At 47.8% G+C, this 21,545-nt stretch overlaps 1 protein-coding gene across 1 annotated transcript in view; it reads left to right on the forward strand.

Annotated features, from left to right (window-relative positions):
- Window positions 1-21,545, forward strand: part of LOC130204379 (neural cell adhesion molecule 2-like) — a 184,883-nt gene that overhangs the window by 106,395 nt on the left and 56,943 nt on the right. Inside the window, exon 2 of the mRNA XM_056431091.1 lies at window positions 20,645-20,719. Coding sequence (XP_056287066.1) covers window positions 20,645-20,719 — 75 coding nt within the window. The remainder of the gene's footprint in view (window positions 1-20,644; window positions 20,720-21,545) is intronic.

A 21,545-nucleotide genomic window follows, 5' to 3' on the forward strand; every position in this document is an offset into this window, starting at 1 on the left:
GATATTTCCATTGTTTTTCATCTTTTCGTTAACATATACAAACCCACCCCGCCCACTGGAACGCCCACCGAGAGGAACAGGAAAATAAACACCTGAAAGGAGATCGAAATAATTCACCTCATTTCGCCGAAACGTCTTCATTTTACCGTCGATATGAAATCACGTGTGGCGATATTTACGATGGTCGCAAACAAAAACCTCCACAGAAGTTTCTTCAGCCACTCCAGCTGCACCATATGCCCCCCCCCCCCTCTCTCTCTCTCTCTCTCTAACGTTCCCGTGTGAATACACTGTGACACGAGCCAGACACACACTGAGGGGCTAATGGAGCCAGGTTGTGGGCCATGTGGGGCCTTTCTAAGGAGACAGGCGCTCTGTTAGGCCACCGCAGGTTGACGTGGCGGGGGGGGGGGGCTTCCTGGGGGGTCCTGGCAGCACTAAAGTCAGACAGGCACTTGTGCAGCCAGCATTTTTACCAAAGAGGCAAAGAGAGCGCAGTCTGATTCCTGGTTTTCTCCCCTCGCTCTTCAATTCCTCCTCCTCCTCCTCCTCCTCCCATCTTTTTCTTCCCCGTCCTGTTGATTCCTTCCCCCCCACACCCTCCTTTCCCCACCCACCCACCCGTCTGTCATCTCCCGCCGTTCATCCCGCGACGCGACTTCAATCTCAGCGCCCCGGCTTGCAGCGACCTCGGCGCTGAAGGAAAAGTAAAAATGAAATAAAAAGATTTGGTGTCACGTCAGAGTTTCTTTTTCCATATTTTGAAGACGAATGAAATCGCGTCATTTTTCAATTCCTAAATCGAGGCTTTCGGGGAGAAAGTCGTCCCGCTAAGAAGTTCCTTAGAAAATGCACAGTACTTTTAATTTGCTTTAAGGGGCGGATCTTTAACCGCGATGTTTGAGAAGTGTGAGCCGGGTCGGGTTTGCAGTTCCATGTCCACGCATGTGAACAATTTTTTTCCCGATGCTTATGAAAAGCAGCGCTGTGAGGCGCTGTCCGACCTGATGGAGTATCTACGCGACATTAATAACGGCTTCATCTGTGATATTAAAAACAAAATATGGATGAGGTATCTGTGTCCGAGAGGAAAACTCTTGTTCTCCTTTGATTGTAAGGCTGCGGGCAGCTCTCAATATCTGAAGCGTCGACACAGATCCACGCGGCGGTCCAGATTGCATTAGCCACTTCTATTGTGACCCTGAGCTCCGCCTCTGAGAGCACTTTCATCATGGGAGGATCATGGGAGGTGGAGTTTTCCATTATCCTCCTGTACAATGAACCAAAGCACTTTAGATGTGGCATGTGGCGCGTGAAGGCTACTGTGTTGCCTCTGTGACCATTTAAGGTCAAGCAGGTGGTCAGAATAACTTCACTTTGATCATTTATTTGTGATAATTGTGGTACGCACCAAGTAAACTGGGCATTTCAATGGGAAAAAAGTCCTTTCTGACATTGTAATTGGCCCTCTTTGGTGCCGCTGTCAGTGGAGGTGTGTGTCTGTAGTTTCAAAACAAAGTGCAGGAGGATAATTTGTCTGCGATCACATGGTCGTCATCCCTGACCGTCAGAAAAGAGTTCATCTCTTATATCGTCGGGGGGGGGTTGTTAATATAAAGCACTGGACAGTAGAGTCATTTTCCATAGACGTCAATCTCTGGGCGATGCTCCAGCCACACTGCCTCAGATGGAAATTAGAGGCGAGGAAACTCAAGTCGGGCCGGACAGATCGATGCACCAGATTCCACAGAAATTGGGGTGAAGGGGGCCAGGAGTGTTTGTGTGTGTGTGTGTGTGTGTGTGTGTGTGGGTGTGTGTGTGCGTGTGTGCATATATCGTGTCTGTGCTTCAACCACCCGTGACCTCATAAGAGCCGGGGAGCCTCCATCCAGTTGTCGACAGACCTCGCTTCCCAGCGGTAGCCGCCATTGTCTCCTCCTTAAAGAGCAGAACGACCTGAAACGGGGACGTCGTAATCGGCTTGTTTTAAGGGCCACTTGGAGTGTCAATTCAATTCAATTCAATTCAGTTTATTTGTATAGCCCAATTTCACAAATTACAAATTTGTCTCGGAGTGCTTTACAATCTGTACACATAGACATCCCTGCCCCAAAACCTCACATCGGACCAGGAAAAACTCCCAAATAACCCTTCAGGGGAAAAAGGAAGAAACCTGGAGGAGAGCAACAGGAGGATCCTCTCCTAGGATGGACAGATGCAATAGATGTAATGTGTACAGAAGGACAGATTTAGAGTTAAAATACATTCAATGAATATGACAGAGTGTATGAATAGTTCATAGTAGGCATATTCCACGATGGAGACCTCCACGATCCATCAGGCAGATGGCGGTGGGGAGGAGGAGTGGGCGGAGTCTCAACAGGACAGTGGCGTAGTCATGAGCAGGAATTCCACGACCCAGACGATCCATCAGGCAGATAGGATCTATGCCGTCTCATAGGGTCCGATGACCCCATGAGACGTAAAGTCAAAAGGACTTCCGGGAGAAAGCAGAGTTAGTAACGTGTGATTGAGAGATGAAAATTCATCCTTAAGGAGAGAAAAAGAGGAGATAGGTACTCAGTGCATCCTAAAACGTCCCCGGCAGCTATAAGCCTATAGCAGCATATCAAGGGGCTGGACCAGGGCAAACCTGATTCAGCCCTAACTATAAGCTCTGTCAAAGAGGAAGGTCTTAAGTCTACTCTTAAACGAGGTGACTGTGTCTGCCTCCCGGACTGAAATTGGAAGCTGGTTCCATAAAGAGGAGCTTGATAACTAAAGGCTCTGGCTCCCATTCTACTTTTTAAGACTCTAGGAACTACAAGTAGTCCCGCATTTAGTGAGCGTAGCTCTCTAGTGGGGCAATATGGTACGACAAGCTCCTTAAGATATGATGGAGCATCACCAATCAAGGCTTTGTAGGTTAAGAGAAGAATTTTAAAAGTGATTCTTGATTTTACTGGGAGCCAGTGCAGAGCAGCTAGTGCAGGAGTGATGTGATCTCTTTTCTTAGTTTTAGTGAGAACACGAGCTGCAGCATTCTGGATCAACTGGAGGGACCTAAGAGATTTATTAGAGCAGCCTGCTAATAAGGAGTTGCAGTAATCCAGTCTCAAGTAACGAACGTGAACCAATTTTTCTGCATCTTTTGAGACAAGATGTGCCTGATTTTTGAAATATTACGTAGATGAAAGAATGCAGTCCTTGAGATTTGCTTTACGTGGGAGTTAAAGGACAAGTCGATCAAAGATAACGCCAAGATTCTTTACAGTGGTGTTGGATGCCAGGGCAATGCCGTCTACAGAATCCACATCACCAGATAATTGATCTCTGAGGTGCTCAGGGCCGATTAAAATTAGTTCGTAATTGTCTGAGTTTAACATCAAGAAGTTGCAGGTCATCCATGTTTTTATGTCTTTAAGACATGCTTGAATTTTACAGAGTTGGTTGCTCTCCTCTGGTTTTATCGATAAATATAGTTGAGTGTCATCTGCATAACAATGAAAGTTTATGGAGTGTTTCCTGATAATATTGCCCAAAGGAAGCATGTATAAGGTAAATAAAATTGGTCCAAGCACAGAACCTTGTGGAACTCCGTGATTAACGTTGGTGGTTATCGAGGCGTCATCGTTTACAAATACAAACTGAGATCGATCTGATAAATAGGATTTAAACCAAATTAGTGCCGTGCCTGAAATGCCAATCGACTGCTCCAGTCTCTGTAACAGGATGTCATGGTCAATGGTGTCGAATGCAGCACTAAGGTCTAACAAGACCAGGACAGAGAGAGTCCTTTATCTGCTGCCATTAAGAGGTCATTTGTAATTTTCACCAGTGCCGTCTCGGTGCTGTGGTGTTTTCTAAATCCTGATTGAAATTTCTCAAATAAACTATTATGATGTAGAAAGTCGCACAACTGATTTGCGACCACTTTCTCAAGGATCTTGGAGAGGAAGGGAGGTTAGAGATCGGTCTGTAGTTAGCCAATACCTCTGGATCCAGAGTGGGCTTCTTCAGGAGAGGTTTAATAACAGCCACCTTGAAGGAGTGTGGTACGTGGCCTGTTAGCAGAGACACATTGATAATATCTAATAGAGAGCCGCCAATTAAAGGCAAAACGTCTTTAAGCAGCCTCGTCGGGATGGGGTCCAAGAGACAGGTAGACGTGTTCAAGTAGAAACCGTTGAAAATAATTGGTCACGGTTGATAGGAGAAAATCACATCAAATATACACCAGGGCATACAGCGGTTTCCAAGGCCATTCCACTTGAGAACAGATTGGCACTGGTTATGGGCAAGAGATTATTAATCTTGTCCCTAATAGTTAAAATCTTTTCATTAAAGAAGTTCATAAAGTCATTACCACTAAGGTTTATAGGAATGCTCGGCTCCACAGAGCTGTGACTCTCTGTCAGCCTGGCTACAGTGCTGAAGAGAAACCTGGGGTTGTTTTTATTTTTTTTCTATTATTGATGAGTAATAGGCTGCTCTGGCATTACGGAGGGCCTTCTTATATGTTTTAAGACTATCTCGCCAAACTAAGCGGGATTCTTCGAGATTAGTTGAACGCCATATGCGTTCAAGCTTTCGTGACGTTTGCTTCAGTTTGCGGGTCTGAGGGTTATACCAGGAGCAAACCTCCTCTTCCTCACTGTCTTCTTCTTCAGAAGGGCTATCGAGTCCAGTGTCATTCTCAGAGAGCCTATGGCACTGTCAACAAGATGATCAATCTGGGACGGACTAAAGTTAGACCAGGAGTCCTCTGTTATATTGAGGCGTGGTATCGAATCAAATACAGAAGGAATCGCTTCTTTAAATTTAGCTACAGCACTATCAGTTAGACATCTAGTGTAGAAACTTTTGACTAACGGAGTACACTCCGGTAGTATAAATTCAAAAGTTATGAGGTTGTGGTCTGACAGAAGAGGATTCTGTGGGAAGACGTTCAAATGCTCAATGTCAACGCCATAAGTAAGAACAAGATCAAGCGTGTGGCCAAAGCTGTGAGTGGGTTTCTGTACTCTCTGACAGAAGCCAATCGAGTCCAACAAGGAGATGAATGCAGCACTAAGGCAATCATTATCAACATCCACATGGATATTGAAATCTCCAACAATAATAACTTTATCGGTTTTAAGAACCAAACTTGATATAAATTCTGAGAATTCAGATATAAACTCTGAATATGGACCTGGTGGCCGGTACAGAATCACAAATCGAATTGGCTGTAGTGTTTTCCAGGTTGGATGTGAAAGACTAAGAACAAGGCTTTCAAATGAGGTGTAGTGTAATTTTGGTTGAGGATTAATTAATAGGCTCGATTCAAAGATGGCTGCTACTCCACCTCCTCGACTGGTGCCTCGAGGAATGTGAGTATTAATATGACTTGGAGGAGTCGATTCATTCAGGCAGACATATTCTTCATGGCTCAGCCAGGTTTCAGTTAGGCAACATAAATCAATGTGATTATCTGATATTAAATCATTCAGTAACACAGCTTTAGATGACAGAGATCGAATATTTAGGAGACCACATTTAATAGACCTATTTTGTTGCACTGCTGAAATAATTGTGTTAACTTGTATAAGGTTATTGTGTACGACTCCTCTTCTGCTTACTTTTGATTTATTTAATTGAAGTGGCCGTGGGACAGACACAGTCTCTACTCTAAAGTCAAGGGTGGGTAACTGCTCGAATGGAAGAGCAGAGAAGGGTGTTAAACTACAACTCTGCTCCCGGTTCCTGATCTGAACCCTGGGTTGTCATAGATTAAGTCCGGTGATCAACTTGGTCATATTCGCAGAAATGAGACGCTCCGTCCAACGTGGGATGAATGCCGTCTCTCCTCATCAGATCAGGTTTTCCCCAGAAAGTCTTCCAGTTGTCTACGTAGCCCACATTATTCGCTGGGCACCACCTCGACAGCCAGCGGTTGAAAGACGACATTCGGCTATACAATTCGTCTGTCTGCAAATTTGGGACCGTATGAGTGTGTGACAGACGTGTGTGTGTGTGTGTGTGGCCACTACGTTGAAGGAGGTCAATGGTCACTCGGAGGTTGCGGGGGAGGATTCCACTTGTAGCTCTGAGTGTACCTGGAACAAAATGAGAATAAAAGGCCTGTGCGTTAAATCCACCTGAGACGACTCTGCGAGAGAGAGAGAGAAATAGAGAGAGAGAGGCAGACTCTCCCGTATTTGCCGTGCATCCATCACTCCCGTTGCGACGGCGATAACCTTCCGCCGCCGTTATCTCCACAGGCCCACAAGGAGTGCCCCTCCCCTCCCCCACATCACGGGGGGGGGGGGGGGGGGAGGGGATTCTTCCCATCAGACCGAGGCATAAGTCGCCGTGGCTGCATCCGATCTCGCGGCGCCCGCGAGGCTCTGATGAATTGTCCCCGCTCGTCCGTCCAATGTGCAGCGCTATCGATAACGAGCCCTCGGGCGCCGGCGAGGCCCCCGTAATGAAGGCGTCCGGGGCTCTGCCCGAGAAACCAAGCGCCGTAATGAGGGGAAGGTTGGGAGCAGCGGTGGCCCGGGAGGTCAGCTGGAGTTATCGGCAAAGACGAGCGGCTTGTATACACGGCCATGTGTGTGTGTGTGTGTGTGTGAAGACGAGCATGATGAAGGCGTCGCTTCCTTTCCCGCGGGGTTCGCTGCACCCGGTTTGGCTCATCCGAGCGTCACGCCACTGGCGTCTCCGCGTGTCGCCGGCGCTCCGTTGTTGGGAGTTAACGGTCTGATTAGCGACGGGCGACTCTGGGCCGACTTGTTCCGTCCGCGCCCCGGCGAGTCGCAAACGGACGATTTGAATGAGCCATTAAGAGAACGGCGAACGACGTCGCGTCAACGGAGCGCCGCTGGAGGCGGGCACGCGGTTAATCATGAGCTGCAATTGGACAAGCGGCCGGCGTCGTTGACGTGGCGACCGCTTTTCCTGATTCTCTTGCAAAGGTTAATGGGGATTTGGTCCGGCCCTCATGCCCCGGCCAGGCATTAGCCAGCACCGCTTTCTTTTATTTTCACCGGGACTAAGACTAAGATGGATACAAATGATACACCGTTGCTCCTGAGGCGCAACTGGACTCCTGAATAAGTCCCAACACAACACAATCCAACCCTATTTCCCCGTGTGGCTGGTGTCCGCGTGACGGATCGGGACAATATGTTCTCACATCGGTCAGTGTTGAGCGATGACTCTGCGGATGGCAGCTGCTGACCGGGCCGTGATGTGATCCCCCCCCGGGGGAAACGGTCCACCGACAGCCTCATATTGTCTCACATCGTTAAAGAAAGAACCGCAGAGAAATGAAAGGTCCCTCTCCCGCCTTTTGTCTGAAATCAAATGCACAGATATTTTGTCTCGAAGCTCAAACGCAACACGAGCTCCGCCTCTTTACCGTCGTCTTCCATGCGCGATAACATCCCGACCAGATGAAGAAAAGGACGGGCGTTTCATTCCTCCCCATAACGCCGTCAGACACTCATATTAACAACGTGTTGTCCGAGGGGTTTACCTCCCGGCCCGTTGACCAGCTGCTCACGCTCGCTCAATATCGGGCCAATTTTCTTCCCGTCGCGAATACATGCGAAAGAAAATTGGGTCCAGGTTGAAAACTATAGAAGGAAAACAATATCAACACCATATCTCCCCCCAATGGCACTTTAAATCATCTTCCACCAGCTGTTTTGTTTCTGGACTTTTCATAATTGCTTTGTCGATCTCCTCCCAGCCTGCAGAGCTCTAAAGCCACAGAGGCCACAGAGGTCAGCTATAAGGTCACAGAGGTCATCTCTAAAGTCACAGAGGTCAGCTCTAAGGTCACAGAGGTCAGCGTGCAGAAAAATGAATTCCTCCCAATACCTGCCCGGGGGGTTTGCGCGCGAGTAACTGTGTAAGCATCTGTCGGAGGAGGGGGGGGGGTCGAATCACCACGAGTACGCGGGCAGTAATTAATTTGCCAATCGCTATTAATTATGTAAATTCAATTCAATTCAGTTTATTTGTATAGCCCGATTTCACAAATTACAAATTTGTCTCGGAGTGCTTTACAATCTGTACACATAGACATCCCTGCCCCAAAACCTCACATCGGACCAGGAAAAACTCCCAAATAACCCTTCAGGGGGGAAAAAAGGGAAGAAACCTTCAGGAGAGCAACAGAGGAGGATCCCTCTCCAGGATGGACAGGTGCAATAGAAAAATATAAAATAAAATATATGCGTCCCCTCTTCGCGGCGTGTGATTTTCGCGCTCCCCGACTGAAAGGTGCCTCCCGCTTCTCTCAGGACTCCGACGACGAGATGAAATGACACTAACGGGGGATGAAAGGGAAACGCTCGATGCCGACGGATGCTGTGAAGAGAGAACCATCGGCAGGCGGAGAGCGTGGGCATGGTCCTGTGAATTAGGATCACATGGAAATCCATCTCTCCGGTTTGTTATCCATTTATCGCAACGGGCTGAAGCTTTAATAACCTGGTTAAGTCACCGGCGTGAGCTGCCACCAGGAAAACGGGCTCTGTTGTGACAAGTCGTCGGCAAATAACGCACAACAATCAGCGTGGGATGTCACTCACATTATGTTTTTATACCTGTGAGTGGGGTTCACGTCGCGCTCGCTTTGATTCTTCCTTCGCAATGGAAATGTGATCCGAGGAACGGCTGAACACGTCGGGTTTACTCAAGTCGAGCTTACTCAAGTCAGAAATTTCGGCTTATTTTCTGACCCAGGTGAAAAATAAATATAAGTGTATCTAATCTTAGCATACTTGAGTGTACTTGAAGCCCTAATTGCAGACCAAAAATATACTTTTGGTGTGCAATTATTATATAAATATACTAGCATGAATACTTTTACTTGTTAATTACAGAAAATATGGGATATTTAAACTCGGTATTGATCAAATGTGTTTTAAATGCATTGTTTCAATGCTAATTAAGAGCATTACATTAAGAAATATACAAACAATGTGTTGAAAACAAAGTTTAAAGAAGTACATTTAAGTAAGAACGTATATTGTTCTGATAACATGTTACTTGAAAGTATATACAATTATTAAAAAGTGTGTTAAAAGTTGAATTTTTAAAATAGGCGAAAGCGTGACTTTAGTATACTTTTTATATATTTGCAGAAAGCACCATTCTTCGATAGTATATTTGAAATGTACTATTGACCTTTTAAAGCATATCTTTTCTCCTGGGTAAGTACACATTGTGGGCGCGTTGTGTAGGCCGTCATCCACCTATTGCCCCTTTCATTGACCTCATAGGCTCAGGTCAGGCTCCAACATATTCATGGTCAGCCCAGAAGTTTATAAACCTGGAGGCCTGTGTTAAACCAGTTCGCTCCGGCCTCGGCGGTGAACTTTATGCTCCGCCTGTGGATTTCCGAATGTCAGCGCCGAGCACTGGGTTGCTCTGGCCTCATTGCAGCCCATTGATTATTCTCACCTCATCCCAAATGATCACCGAGGCACCGATCTGTGTCTCGTTTCAAAGATTCCTGAATCAATCGGAGCGTGGAAACGCATCTTTCCCTCCCATCCGTTTGCTTGCTTTTGGCAGCGTTGCCCTTTTTGGATGAAGGGCACAGAGGCCATCGCTATAAATAAGACTCTTTTTTTGTTTCTTCTTTTAATTAAACCGAGACTCCCCAGCCATCGATAAATAACTGATCCTGTAGGAGGTAAGATGCTCTTCAGAAAGACAATCAAAGGATCAATAGCCTGGGATATATGTGTGTATATATATATTTATATGTTTCTTCCTCAGTATATATATATATATACAGTATATATACTGTATATATATGTATACACATATATATATATATATATAAATATATATATATTTATATGATTCAAATATATATATATATATATATATATATATATATGTATTGATTTCCGGCTCCAGTGTGATGAATATCATCCGGTATTTAGTTTCCTTGCTGGAGTTGATGTGGAGCAGCAGGTTTGGATTCACGGCGGCGGGCCTGAAGCCAGAATAAAACCCACGGGTCGTCGCCGTCCCAGTTGATCCACACCACTGAAACCAGTGTCAACGTCACCACTCATACATCACCGGCTCAACAATCACACGAAGGTCCTTCTTATTGATTTACACCGCGAGCTGTTGTACATCGCTGCATCACTTTATTGTAATTGCCCACATTTGACTGATGGATCTGTGCGGTGAGAACATGGAGAGCTGCAGCCTCAGAGGGGGAGGGGTGGGGGGGGGGGGGAAGAACACCGCCGTGAGTGATGGAATGCATGGGACGAGACCCAGTTTCTATGGAAACAAAAGATGTCTGACAGGGGAGTTGGGTGTTGGCAACGGAAGGATGAGAGAGAAATAAGAAGAGGAGGATGTACTGGAATGTTTTTTGGAGATGATCACGGGAGGTTTGGTAGCGTGTGGGCCTCCCCGGTGCTGGCCGCTGATATTTATACATCAATCACATGCATGGCACAGCGCCCCCCCCCCCTTTCATACCCAAACATCATCTTAAAGTCTCTGCACAGCTCATATGGACCCAGCCCACTCCTACGTATGTTCTTGGACCATCATCGTTATGCACCGACTGAAGCGAGTGTCAAGCGGGGGAGGGGACTGAAGGTCCAGCCAGATCAAGGATCTGATGCACTGGACCGAGAGCAGCCAGACTCATCCCCCCCCACCCCCCCCACACACACACACACACACACCCAGGCTGCATGTAAACACTGTTTATTTTAAGGACACTTGAAGGAAGAAGGATTCCAGGCAACAATGGCAACCACTGAACAGCCTCAGAATGAATGATTAAAGGAAGAGTGAACTTATTTCATTGACAGTGGAAACCGAAGAGCTTTTGTGTGTGTGTGTGTGTGTGTGTGTACCGTCGGCTCTTTTTTCAAACAATTGTTGCATTGCGTCAGAGCCGTCCAGGACGGCCATTGTCTCCGGGCCACCGTGGCGCAGCCGTGGGGGCATTTCAGGCTCCCACAGCTGCCACCGCCACCAACAAACACTGTTATCAACAACACCAACAGCAGGGGAACCAAAGCAATTGGAGAGGGAGGGCACGCGTTTGCATGCTCTGCAAACCCAGCGGGGACTCCTTCTGCGCCCGTCATTGTGTGGGAACAGCCGTCGCCGCGGAGGGGTCGGCGCAGTGGGCGTCGCCCACCGGTCGCCGCGCGCAATGAAATGAAAAAGCGGGAACGGGGAGAATAAACAATGGGAGCGGCGCCGGTGTGATTGGACTGGCTCCACACTCGTCTTAATACTTAACGCCCGTGTCATGAAGCCTGTAATCAATAAGCGTCCTCGACACACACACAAACACACACACACACACACACACACACCCTTGTCACAGCAGCACAACAACTTTGCTGCGGCGAGCCGGTGGCCACCAGGGCTTTGCTGGCAGCATCGATCTCCCTCCCCCGAAGCCTGGCATCGGCGATGTGTGGCTGCACACACACACACACACACACACACACACATCTGATTTAGAAAGCCGCCATGAGTCAGTCGGCTTTGGCAGTCCATTAGACGTGGAGGAGCTGGGCCGGAGCCGAGCTGCGACTCCCCTCTCTCGGTTTGGAGTTAGCCGGAGACCCCTTTGGTCCGCCCCCAACACGCGGGGCAAAGTCGGCGCCCCCGAAAGTTTCCCTTCCCCGTTATTTCCCCCCGATTCCGTTGAATCAAACTCTGCTTCTCGTGTGAACATTATTGAAAGCATTTTCATTTGCCAATTAGCCAGCTGTTCCTCCCAGTTAAATAATGAATATGCTAATTATAAAGCTGGGGGTTGGGGAGGTGTTTACGGGTACGCTCTCACAGAGCTGCACTGTACGTATGTTTGTCACGTTCTGTAATGTTAGTGTGTGTGTGAGTGTTGCCGCATAAACCTTTGAATATTAATTTCTGTTCATTTTTGTACAGCCCAATATCACAAATTACAAATTTGCCTCAGCGGTCTTGACAGTCTGTACACGCACGACATCCCTGACCTTTGACCTCACATCGGGTCAGGAACAACTCCCAAGAAATAGAAAAAACCCTTTCACAGGGAAAAAGTGAAGAAACCTCCAGGAGAGCAACAGAAGAGGATCCATTTTTTAAGTCCATCCATCCATCCATTCTCATCCGCTTATTCCGGGGTCGGGTCGCGGGGGCAGCAGACCCAGCAGGTTGACCCAGACTTCCCTCTCGCCCGCAACATTTTCCAGCTCATTCTGGGGGATCCCGAGGCGTTCCCAGGCCAGCTAAGAGATATAATCCCTCCAGCGTGTCCTGGGTCTTCCCCGGGGTCTCCTCCCAGTAGGACGTGCCTGGAAAACCTCTAACGGGAGGCGTCCAGGAGGCGTCCGAATCAGATGCCCGAACCACCTCAGCTGACTCCTTTCGATGCGAAGGAGTAGCGGCTCGACTCCGAGCTCCCTCCTGATGTCCGAGCTCCTGACCCTATCTCTAAGGCTGAGCCCGGCCACCCTACGGAGGAAACTCATTTCGGCCGCTTGTATTCGCGACCTCGTTCTTTCGGTCACTACCCAAAGTTCGTGACCATAGGTGAGGATTGGAACGTAGACCGACCAGTAAATTGAGAGCTTCACCTTTTGGCTCAGCTCTCTCTTCACCAAGACGGACCGGCACGGCGCCTGTTTTACTGCTGCAGCCGCACCGATCCGCCTGTCGATCTCCCGCTCCATCTCACCCTCACTCGTGAACAAGACCCCGAGATACTTGAACTCCCTCGCTTAGGTGTCATATATAATAATAATAATAATCATAAAAGTGGAATATAAATGGCTGCACACACACACGGGGCCTACCTCAGCCATTTGTCAAGCATATATATATGTGTATGTGTTTCAATGCCAATCTTATGTGAAGTGTGCGAAGGTGTGATTTCGAGTCTTTGCTTGAAAGGAACACTTGCCGCCGCCGTGCATATTATTTGACAGCCCGCCTTAATCTCGGCGGGGCGCTGAGTGCATGTTTCTAATTGAAGGCCATGCGGAGCCGATGTATGCAGGTACGCACCCCGCCATCATTCATCAGCTCTGAGGGGGGGGGGTGTACTCGCCTCGTGAGAGCACCGGTGACGCATTCTCCTTTCAATGTGCTTACGGCAAAACACTCAGTGCCACATTCAATGCGCGCCTATTCGTCATAACTTGCCACCTCCTTAGTGGCGGCTAGGAGGCCGGAGGGCTTCTGCCTGTCTGTCTGTCTGTCTGTCTGTCTTCCACTCACTCGTGATTTATGAACGAGTTATTGCCGATCAATTGGTTTTTCCGCCTCGTACAAAGCCTTCGCCGCGTTTGCTCGTGTTCCAACGGCCACGGGACCGAATAACCCTTAAGCCGCGAGACGGGGGAGGAGCCGGCATCCCGCGGCAACCGATTCCCGTTTCTAATCGCAGCGAGAGCCAGTGATGGTCTCAAATATGTGGTGTGTTCAAATATGTGGTGTGTTCAAATATATTGCGCGAGAGACGACGCGTTGTGACTCTATCGGGTCTGTAAAGTACTTTTACACTTTCATGCACTTGCTTACTTTCTCGCTCGGCGAACATGGCTGCAGACTTTTTGTTTTCGATGTCGTCGCCTTTCGATGGCGTGTCTAAGAGATGAGTTCGGTGATGTCGGGAGAGAGAGAGAGACGTGATATCAGTAAAGGTGAACAAGCCATTCCTTGGACAATGAAGCAAGAACTGGGAAAGATGAAAGGCTCCGACTCGAGTCAAATCACGGGTGATCCGTGTTGAAAAATAAAATTACAAAAATGCAAATTCAATTCAGCAGCCTTGTTGAGTTGCAAATACGCGTTCCACCTCCCGCTCGTTCACTTCCCAAGCTCCACGTGATTTGGGATTCAAAATAACCCACAATCCAATTCATACTTAAATTGGGAGCCCATCCCCCCCCCCTGGCAGAATTCAGTTTACAATGCTGTGAATTCCATTTAGCGGGGAAATTCCAGTGGCGGCATTGTTGCGGAACGTGTCCTCGCAATTAGGGAGCCTGCTGCTGGCTTCAAACCACTTGTGTGTGTGTGTGGGGGGGGGGAATTATCAGCCCCGACCCGACCCCCCCCCCCCCCAAAAAAAAACGTTTCCACCTCCAGCTGGTGGCAAAACAAACACGTTTTCCTCTTCTGTTTTGTTTTTTCTCAAATCTGGAACGTCTTGAGATATTCTGTCCGCGTTGGCGATCGGATTAACTCGACGTGCATCGCCTATCGAGGAGAAACGTCTTCCCGGCGTGTGTTTCGTAGTCTGACTGCGTATTGTCAAAGTGAGTCAGCCGAGACCAAATATAATAGAGAAGCTCCCAGCTGGGGATCCGACACACGTGTTTTGCATCTGGTCCCGGGAGACATCCGCACTGCACGTCTTTACTGTGAGGCCTCCGGCTGCACCTGCTGTTTGAGGAGTGCGGAACATCCGAGCGGGAACCGAGGGAACCCGGGAGTTTCACGTTGGCATCGCGCTCCGGTCGTCTGCCCCCGACCCGCCGCCGGTCACCGGTCCGCATGCACTCACCTCGTCTCCGGAGGAAGCCGGACATCACGGGAGAGAGTCGGTGCGTTGTTTGTGTTGACGGCTGTATTCCATCAAGCTCCTCCCCCTTCCATCACGCTGCGATTGCCGCAGTTGAGCTTCCTGACGTTTTTTGTGTTTTTTAACGTAGTGAAACTTTTTGGACCGTTGACGTTACCCTGGATAATTAAAAGTGACATTTTAAAAAAGCATATCTGAGGGCTGAGGCCCCCCCCCCCCCACCCCCGTGTGTCTAAATTGCAACCAAGCCCCACACAAGCGGTGTGTTCATGACAGTCAGGAAATTATACACCTGTCCACCTACCTGATCATAATATCAAAGCGTTCAGCATGTGTCAGACGTCCGGATCGACGTCTAAGCTTTAAATATTCCCCCCTCTGGTTTTCCATAATGAGGAGTCGTGAAAAGATTTTGCTCCCAGTCTGCGAGCAACTGGTTTCCACCCACAGAAACCACGGCACAGCCTCCTACCCGCTGCTGCCCTCTCCGAACCGCCAGTGACAGGCGGATGTTATTTTTACCGCAATCCTAATTACTGTGATTTGCATTGCTCTGAAAATGTCCATGAACGTCTCCGTTTCCAGGCAAACAGCTCGCGCAGAGGAGAGAACAATTAAATGGATTACTGCTATTTTGATGTTGCATGGCTGCTCTTTTCTCAGGGAAGAGAAGGAGTGTTTCTTTGGTGAATTTGACGGGCGCAACGCCTCCGTGCCTTCACGGGAAGACAGTAGCCCACAGGACTTCTGGGTGTTATGGTCGTCATGACACTCATCCTCTCTTTGCGTCGGGCTCGTTTCACGACGTGTGGCCTGAAACTGCCAAGTGCATCTTCAGAGATGGCAAAGTAACACACGTTAGCACACGGGATGTGAGAGAATGAGCTCTTTTTCATGTAGAGACGATGAGTATTCATGTCTGTGACTCGACACACACACACACACACAGTGTTAGCCTTTCCCTCCCTCTCCCACGCCTTATACAAGACTTCCCTCCGAGGCCTTTAGGTTTTATTACTAAATCACTCTTCGCCCCAAACTCAATGGAGTCCCCTCCTCCCATCGCTCGTGTGTCCGCCCGTCTCCGTGTGCTTACCCAGGAATCAGCTGAGCTCAGCAGGCCCTTCTGCGAAATCAATATATTCAGCTGTTTGAACGGCAAGGCCGTCATCGGCCGACCTCTCGCCGACCTCCGCTTGAGTCCGTTCTCAGAAGAAGAAGAAACACAATATATGCTGACTCCACAAACAGCTGATTCCATGACGACCCATTTTTTAATGCAATAACCGTCTCTCCACCGCCGCTTATGGCATGGAAAACGAGACGCCGAAAAGACAGTGTGATCACAGAAGTTGATGATGTCATCGCAAAATGTCCCTTTTTTTTCTCTCGACCTCCAGGGCACAGTTTTTAAATCAAAGTCCACAGTGAAGCATTGCTTAATAATATACATATACATATATATATACATATACATATATGTATATATATATATATGTATGTATTAAATGAGCTTCTCCGTATTCAGAATAATGCCCGTCCATTTTAATTGGCTTTATTAGCATCATCATTTGACGGGAACCTTTCCGTCTTTGATGGATGACCTTCTTAACACGTTGGAGGAAAACTGACACGCTCCTCTGGAAACGGAGACACTCGTGGCGACTCATTAACACCGTCGCCGCCGCTCCACTTCCTCCGTCACCCACCCGATCAACGCGTCATTATCGTTCGAGACCCGACGCGTGGATGAAAAGGACAACTTTTTGGATTTCGATCGCCCCGGCACTGTCGCGCATTGTCGTGAACGGAGAGAGAGGCTGATGGGGGAAAGAATGGAAGTAAAGCGTGGGGTGGGGGGGGGGGCGTGAAGCAAATCATCCCGTCTGACTGACGGGCAGGATTTATTGTCGCCGGCAGACTTCTCTTCCGCCGCTCGCCAACGTTGGCGTATGCAGAAAAGAAACACACTCGCTGATGTCGCCATATGCAGAAACAGGTTGCAGGGGTGGGGGGAGGGGGGGGGGATGGAGACGCAGCGGAAAAAGAGATGAGACGAAATAAAGACGAGTGGATTAGACACAGCACTCAGGAGAAGAACAGAGAGGGGGGGAAATGAAGAAAGAATGGAAAGAACGTTCCTGCATAATTCCTGCGGTGAGGGGGAAGAAGAAAGGAAATAGGGATGAGGACATTATCTTCCACTTATGTTTACGGGGCCCCATCTTTTCCTCAATTCCACAAATATGAACACGACGTCCGAGCCAACGGGATTCATCCTGGAAAGAAATCATCTCGGCGTGCCGGAGAGAAATGAGGAAGACGAGGGATTACGAGACGATAACCCGGAATCCCACCGGGGTGCTGCTGTGGTCTGTGAATACGTGTGGACAGATTGTACTCTACTGTGCCAGTGTGCGCGTGGGTGTGTGTGCGTGTGGGCGCACTGAGGTGTCATCTGCCCAACCCCCCCCCCTTTGTTTTTTTGAGATAGCTCAAGATTTGGCCGACATCTCCTCCGAGTTCTCGGTCGCGTTCGAATTTTGCTTTCTTTATAATTACAAAAAGATACCTCTGCCTGGTTATGATAATGTTGGTGTAAAATATGTCAAATAAAATCAAAATTAGTCATTTAAAAAGACGCGAAATGTTAACTCTGTATTTGTGTTAGTTGGTACGAGGTTGTTGTTGTTGTTGTTGTGTATTTTATTCAGTCAATCATTGCAATACAATACAATATTATTTTATATAATATACAAAACAGCTTATTAAACAAAGCTTATATATTCCTATCCTAAATTATTATAATCAAATAAATCAGAAAATTTAAAAAAAAAAAAATAAAGAAATATAATAAAGAAAATAAAATATATACAGTATATATATATATATATATATTTACATACATCTTCCAAATACATACGTTAGGTCATTCAATACTTTTAAAATAAAAGTCACTTTAACACAAGTTTGATGAACTTTCTTGAACATTAAAAACTCCTTATCAAGAATGCAAAGATGTCGCTCGTCTTTTTAATTATTTTCTCTCCATCTGTGAAAGCGTTTGTCGCCCGTCCACCTGCTCGATGAGATCAAGTCGCCTTTTTCTTCCTCATGAGCAAACAGCTTCACATCTGTGTGGAGCACAGACATCTGCGTTCCTGCATGTTGCCGCCGCCGCCACCGCCACCGCGCCCGTGAGTGTTTTTACGGTTTGGTCGATATTGGCAGAGAGGAATCCTTCACGGCCACCGCAGCTGGGATGAACCACAAGAGGCTTATTGAGGATGGAGGAGAGGAGGAAAGGAGGCTGGAAGCAGAGATAGAGAGAAGGTGTGCGGGAGAGAGGGGGAAGATAATAGGTAGCTGTGGGACATGTGGTCTGATGCCGTACGTCTGCACGATTGGATACGGTTGGCCGAGTCCTCTTCCCTCTCCTCCAGCTTCGCCATGGAAACCGGCTCGACCGGAGGAAACTCTCAGGTACTCCTCGGCGGGAACGTGGGCGAAGTCGTCCGTAAAAGTGATTCACGAGAGCTCCCTTCGCTTCGTGGAGACATCCTGATACTGGGAGCGCTGTCGCAGGACATGAATATGGAACGAATTCGGAAACGTGGTCAGTTGCTACGAAAGAGAATTTACTCCTCAGCTTCCTCCCTTCTAACTGGAAACCATCTTCTTTTTCTCCTACCTTCGCCAATGTCTTTTGAAGGAGCGCATGAGACGCTGAGGTTCGGCCGAAGACAAAACATCGTAATTATCTCCTTGCTCCTTTTGCTCTCGCTCTACCCACGCTTCTCTCTCTCTCTCTCTGGTTCAAGGGAACAACTCCTCCGCAACATCACAGACAATTAAAGCGTAGCATTTCTTTTTCCTATCTGTTCTGTGGACTTCATACATTTGCACACATACACAGCCCCTCCTTCTCCTCCCCCCCCCACACACACTCACACTAATACAACACGTTCGGCCCGTTGCAAGAGATTTCCAACGGGCGGGTGAAAGGCACCGTAACCCAAATCTCGCGGACAGAGGAGCCGCCATCTTAAAGTGACCACGATGGAACGTGACGTGTGGCGTACGCCTGTGTGATGTCACCGGTGGACTGCCGTTTCGAAACATCCAGTTTGGCTTTTTCGGCCGCCGCCATCTTGGTTGTTGGAACCAGAAGTACAACTAAAAAAACTAAATATTACAATTAACTTGCCCATGAACTGAAAACACACGAAAGGGTAAAAGTTGTAATTGGTAAAACATGGTAGCCTCGCTTTAAAGCAACTCACTGGTCAAAGTCCCGCCTCTTTTTAATTGAGAGTGCAGTTAATGCTGGAATACTTATTATTATTGTTATGAAAATCTCACCGCTGTCGGTCATATATGGCATCGACCGTCTGGGACTCATTACAAATGGAAATCAATGGTTTTGTCCTCTGTCTTCGTCTCCGTGTCTCCAGCCCTTCTCAGAGGAGCTAATCGTTGCTACCAGACTCTTAACATATCGATGCAAGCTCTTTTATAAGCAGTAGAACACATTCCCTTTTTGAAAAAAAGATATAATTAGTACGTCTCTTTGTGACAGTGTTGAATAAACAAATTCTACAATTTCTAATCCAGTTGGCATTCTCATTAAATTGCCTTCATGTCCTCGTGTGCTGAAGAACGATTATATTGTTCCAGGTTGAATTTTAATTACAGTTTGTTTTTCGCGACAATGCACCTGACAGCACAAAGAACAACAAAGAAACAAGAGCTCGGGCCTTTTTAACTCGTCTCGCGTTCAGTCACATGCAGCGTGAACGGACCGGGATCAATTAATAACGGGAAACCGTTTTGAAGCGGTTTCCCCGGGAAGCTGCAAATAATCATTTCCTCCATATTATTGACAGGCGCCCTGAGCTCTGCTATTGAGTTCCCAGCGTTGTGGATAGAATTAACATCCGTTAGCGTATTATGCAGCATGTGTGTGTGTGTGTGTGTGTGTGTGTGTGTGTGTGTGAGTGTGTGGTTGCAGTTCGATGCTAAATAGACCCGCAGCCCTGAGAGGCGACGAATGAGGAGTGCAGGTGTGACAGGCTCGTCAAAATACCTCTCCTCAATCTGCGCGAGGCCGCCGCTGCGTCGCGAGAGGCTCCGGCCTAAAAATGACCCCCCGCCCCCGCTGAGTGGCCAATCTTCACTTATCACATTTGACATCTAGACGCACTCTGCTGCTGCTTCTCTTTCTCCCCTTCGGAAGATTCCCGGCAGCCAAGATGGAGCCCGGCTTTTACTACGTTTCATAGCGCCCTTTTGTGTTGCTTCATGCAGTGGCACACACACACACATATATACGCATACACACACACACACACACACACAGCCTTCGGTTATAGTTCGACTTTTAGTCAATTTTTAGTCATTGAGATGGATTTCTTCCAGCGACATTACCAATTAGCTTCTTCTTCTTCTTTTTTTTCTTCTTCTTCGTCTTCGTCGTCGTCTTCATCTTCTTCTTCTTCTTCTTCTTCGTGTGTGTGGCTCTCAAAAGAACCTTTGTGAACAAATACAGGAAACTATAAGCAGTTATTTGCCTGATATCTACTATTTCTCAGCCTCTCACTCCCTCCATCCCTCTGTCGTTCACTGCTTTACCTCCGGCTGAAAGCATCCCGTTCATTGTGAAACTGACTGACAAGCCTGTCGCCAACGGACATGTGACTAATGGAAGGTATCAAGCAAATCTCTCTCTTTTCAACGGAGAAACAGCAACTTAGAATTTCGGATGAAATTTAGAAATCGGCCTCTTTTTCCGCCGGGGACGATCTCCATCGCTGCAATAGCTGCATGCGGGTTATTTCTAAGAAGCGTTGTATTCATATGGAGGGGTATTTGTGCATATGCTGCTCACTGCTTTTCATGTAAATATATATATATATATATATATATATATATATATATATATGTCTAGTATATGGAAATGAACCTCAATGCGATGAAGAAACAAACACGATTTTGACGACAACTAATCCATGCCCTCTTGTTTCTCTTTCTCTTTTCCATCTCTCTGTCCATCCTTTCTTTCTTTCTCTATTCCAGCTACACTGCAGGTGTCCATCTCCTTGAACAAAGTGGAGTTGAGTGTCGGAGAGTCCAAGTTCTTCATCTGCACAGGTACAACAGCCACACACTGTTTTTGTTGTTGTTGTTTTTTACATGTGTGTGTGTGTGCTTGTGTGTGTGTGTGTGTGTGTGTGTGTGTGCTTGTACGGCACCAGGGGGCCGAGCATCGCTGCCTCTGAGGCACGTTTTTGGTTTGTATGACAGTCCGTGGCGTCCATATGGCGAGTGACTCTTTGACTCACTGGGCACACTGGCACCACACTGGGACGCCTCCCCCCCCCCTCTCAGAACTGCCAGTGGCTCTGTAGGGGGGCAGCGCACCCTGGCAGGCCCGGCCCGGCTCCCCGCCGGCTCTCCTCTTCTCTCCTGCCAGCCCACTCAGCGTGGGAGCTGACAGCCAAGGGGAGTAGAGGCGCTCCCCGGGAGGAGCGCCGGCGGAGGTGTGGAGGTCTAGCGTGTGCGCTGAGAAGCACATAATGGAGGGGTGTGTGTGTGTGTGTGTGAATGGAACCAAGCTGGCAGGAAATGAAAGGCAAAGGTGGACGATTTTTATTTGTGAAAGAGCTCGAGTGACGGAACTGAGAAGAAAGGGGGAAAGGCTTTGAGGCGAAAGAGAGTTGGAGAGGGACATAAATAGTCCACCATCCAAAGTGTCTGTGTCACTTTGTGTTTGCCCTTTTTACCGTTTTTGTTGTTGTTGTTGTTGTTGTTGTTGTTACCACATTTACATGCAGTCCTGCCAACTTGAGTGGGCTAAAAAAGGAAGGCGGAACAGTCGGAGGCCAAAAAATCAAAATGTAAAAAAGCAAAAGCACAGTGAAATAAATAGAAAGTGACTTTTTTTACAGACATGGTCCACAAGAGTACGGATCGGAAA

The sequence above is a fragment of the Pseudoliparis swirei genome, chromosome 14 (assembly GCF_029220125.1).
Source record: "Pseudoliparis swirei isolate HS2019 ecotype Mariana Trench chromosome 14, NWPU_hadal_v1, whole genome shotgun sequence".
NCBI lineage: Eukaryota > Metazoa > Chordata > Actinopteri > Perciformes > Liparidae > Pseudoliparis > Pseudoliparis swirei.